Source organism: Hippoglossus stenolepis, chromosome 6 (genome assembly GCF_022539355.2).
Source record: "Hippoglossus stenolepis isolate QCI-W04-F060 chromosome 6, HSTE1.2, whole genome shotgun sequence".
In the NCBI taxonomy this organism is placed as follows: domain Eukaryota; kingdom Metazoa; phylum Chordata; class Actinopteri; order Pleuronectiformes; family Pleuronectidae; genus Hippoglossus; species Hippoglossus stenolepis.
The window spans coordinates 14,217,557-14,220,335 of record NC_061488.1 but is presented as its reverse complement, the minus strand read 5'-3'; the positions used below and the strand labels follow the sequence as shown (position 1 = coordinate 14,220,335).

General features: G+C 40.6%; 1 protein-coding gene across 1 annotated transcript; it reads right to left on the bottom strand.

The window, feature by feature from the left end:
• Window positions 1–466: 466 nt before the first annotated feature.
• Window positions 467–2,153, bottom strand: LOC118111605. Its single transcript, XM_035160320.2, has 6 exons — window positions 2,061–2,153; window positions 1,672–1,980; window positions 1,355–1,484; window positions 1,140–1,258; window positions 982–1,028; window positions 467–875 (listed from the first exon to the last, which is right to left on the bottom strand). The coding sequence occupies exons 1-6, from the start codon at window positions 2,104–2,106 to the stop codon at window positions 810–812; spliced, it is 717 nt and encodes a 238-aa protein (XP_035016211.2). The 5' UTR covers window positions 2,107–2,153; the 3' UTR covers window positions 467–809.
• Between the last annotated feature and the right edge of the window lie 626 nt (window positions 2,154–2,779).

Here is a 2,779-nt window from a genome sequence, read left to right as displayed (position 1 = left end):
TGTGTAATCAGATGAGACACCTGATGGATTGCCTGTAAATGTGTCAGGACATGACTGAGCAGGAGACAAAGTGGAAAATATAGATGTGTATATGTCGCATTTGCAATAAAAAAGATTAAAGCAACAACAACTTTCTTTGGGCTTTCCTCTGTATCCATGGCGTCTAAACCAAAGCTCACATTTGAGTCTGGAAAAAAACATTTGAAATCTTCGGTCACAGGAGGTTTGTGGTACAGTGTTGCTCCGAAATGTCACAGGAATAAGAATAAGTTTGGTCGGCTCACTCCTCAGAGAAACCAGACCTTATATGGATGATAGAAAAATGACTGACACCATGTTTTTGTGTAAAGACAGGAAAATCGAGCGGTGTTGTGAGAAGAGATAAGATGTCACAAGCTAACAACGGTATTTGACCATGAAGATTTAAAAAGCATCAAACCTCAAGGAATCCACACAAACCTTTTGCGCTGTTATCATGAGAGATCATTTCTTTAATTCCATTATCATTTGATTTTTTAGGCCTTCAATCATTTACACAAAAGCTCATGTTGTATACATTTAAAGATGTAGATCAGAGGTTTAACATGTACATACACAAAAGTGACAAAGAGACAAATAAAGCTGCAGAGTTCAAGATATCTCGTCCATTGTGCAGTTCAAGCTCCAAAAGCGCTGGTGGACCCCTCATTCTCCCACGTTAAAATCAGAGACTTTCCCCTGAATTCACTGGTGGACTGCCAGTGTGGAGTCCTCCACCGTCTCAGTGTCCGCTGCAGGGTCCGGGGCTGCCGCTCGTGTTTTGGGAATCCTCAGGTTTGCTGTGTGGATTTCTGATGAGCTGTGATGGCCACTGTTTCGGAGACGCCAGTTATTTCCTGCAGGAGACAAACTTAGTCAAGAGACGGTAGAGGAAGAAATCTTCTCATAAAGACAAGTGACCATGAGTCACATGAGGTGGCATGTTCCCTGTTTAGCACCTACCGTTGCATCTTGCTTCTGTGACTCCCACAGAGTTTCTCCACATTTGTCTGCAAAGAAAAACAACTCATTCATATATATATATATATATATATATATATATATATTTTTTTTTTTTTTTACTGAATCACTGAATCAATGAACATTTTCAGGAAACCAACCTGGCTTTTCAGGTTTTGCCTTCACAATGCAGCAAACTACACCCATAACCAAAGTGATCACAATCATCACTGTAATGGACACAACGACCAATAGGGGCAGGCTAAAACTCCAGGGCATGCTGTGAGGGGGACACAGAAATTCAGATGAAATATTATTCTTCTTAAGTAGGAAAACACTGTACAACCAGCATGAAACAGGAAATGAGTTAATCCACCTGGGACGGTCGGCGTTGTCCTGTGAGAGGACGGGCCCGGTGGATTCTGGTCGGAGTGATGTGGAGGTGCTGAGGGTTTCGATGGTTGTTGTCAGGGGAGGCTGAGACGAAGTGTGGGGAATTGAGGATTCTGCAAAATGCAAGAACATCATATAGATGAGAAGCAGAGTTTAAATCCTTTACAAAGGTGAGAGGGGAACAATAAAATACAACTTTGCAAACAAACATTTATCTTGCGAAACTGTAACACTGTAATATTTGTATAAGACACATTTGTAACATCACAAAAATGCAAATTGTAGGAATACTTATCCTACCTGTGACCACGACAAACTTGTCGATGTTGATGTATGGGATTCCCGACACAAAGCATCTGTAGTTTCCTGCATCCTCTAACCTAACGTTTGATATTTTGAACTCGATCCAGCCGTCCCCCTCTGTTTTGGTCACTCTTCCTCTCAGCAGCCCGTAGGTGGACCCATCGCTGTCCATCAGCGGGTAACAAATGTCTTGGTAGAGTTTGCAGCAGGACTTGATGTAACTGTTGTAAATTAGAGGGAATTCGAGTCTCAGCAGAATGGGTTCAAACTCCTTGATCGTCTCCTGCCCGTTGAGATGAGGGAAATCTGGAAAACAAACATCTCTTGTCAATATGTCACTTAACACACTGCAAAGTGCAAAAATTGGTATTATAATTATTTCATACCTAATAAAAGAAGAAAGACGAAGGAAAACTTCATCTTCAGTGCCATTATCAAGTCTCAGCACGGTTTGACATTCTTTTTAAAGGATCCGAGGCTCCTCCTCACCAGGGGAAGACGAGGAAGTGGTCATTTCATCAGCTCAGGGACTGGCCTGTGTCCTTACTGGCTTCCTGTCAAATTCAGAATTTATTTAAAGAATTTATTGATTGTTTTTAAGATTTTGTTTATTTGGTTGAACAGTTGCACTTTTATCCTCCATCCCGAGGTCCCAACATCATCATCATCATCATCATCGCTGGAGTTGAGTTTGAGCTATTGTGCATTTTAATTCTCAAATATTTATGATGATTAACTTTCAATTGCTTTTTGTATTTATTCAGTTTTATTTACATTTTACATTTTATTTTCGTAATTAAGCCTGTGGAGTTCTTCGGTCAGCTGTGTGTTGTTCTAAACGTGCAACATGTGTTGCAGAACATTTCTGACATGTTTCATAAAAGCAAAACACATGCACACATATTTTTTTAACCTTAAAATAGCAGCTTCAAAATGAGTGGTAATAGGGAGAATGGTTCCTCTTTCATTCCCATAACTCACCCTGGTCATCTATTCTTGCTCAATGTAACTTTAGTGAGGGGGTTCGATTCCCTGTGAGAAGTGTGGAACTGACTGATTGTCGCAAATATACCGTGCATCCGGAAAGTATTCACAGTGCTTCACT

Bases quoted from the DNA above. Each gene is read 5' to 3' on its own strand.
- LOC118111605 (XM_035160320.2), bottom strand. From the start codon at position 2,106: ATGGCACTGAAGATGAAGTTTTCCTTCGTCTTTCTTCTTTTATTAG. The intron at 1,259-1,354 runs GTGGATTAACTC...TCCCCCTCACAG, and splicing joins GACAACGCCGACCGTCCCAG to CATGCCCTGGAGTTTTAGCC. The intron at 1,029-1,139 runs GTTGGTTTCCTG...TTTTCTTTGCAG, and splicing joins GGCAAAACCTGAAAAGCCAG to ACAAATGTGGAGAAACTCTG.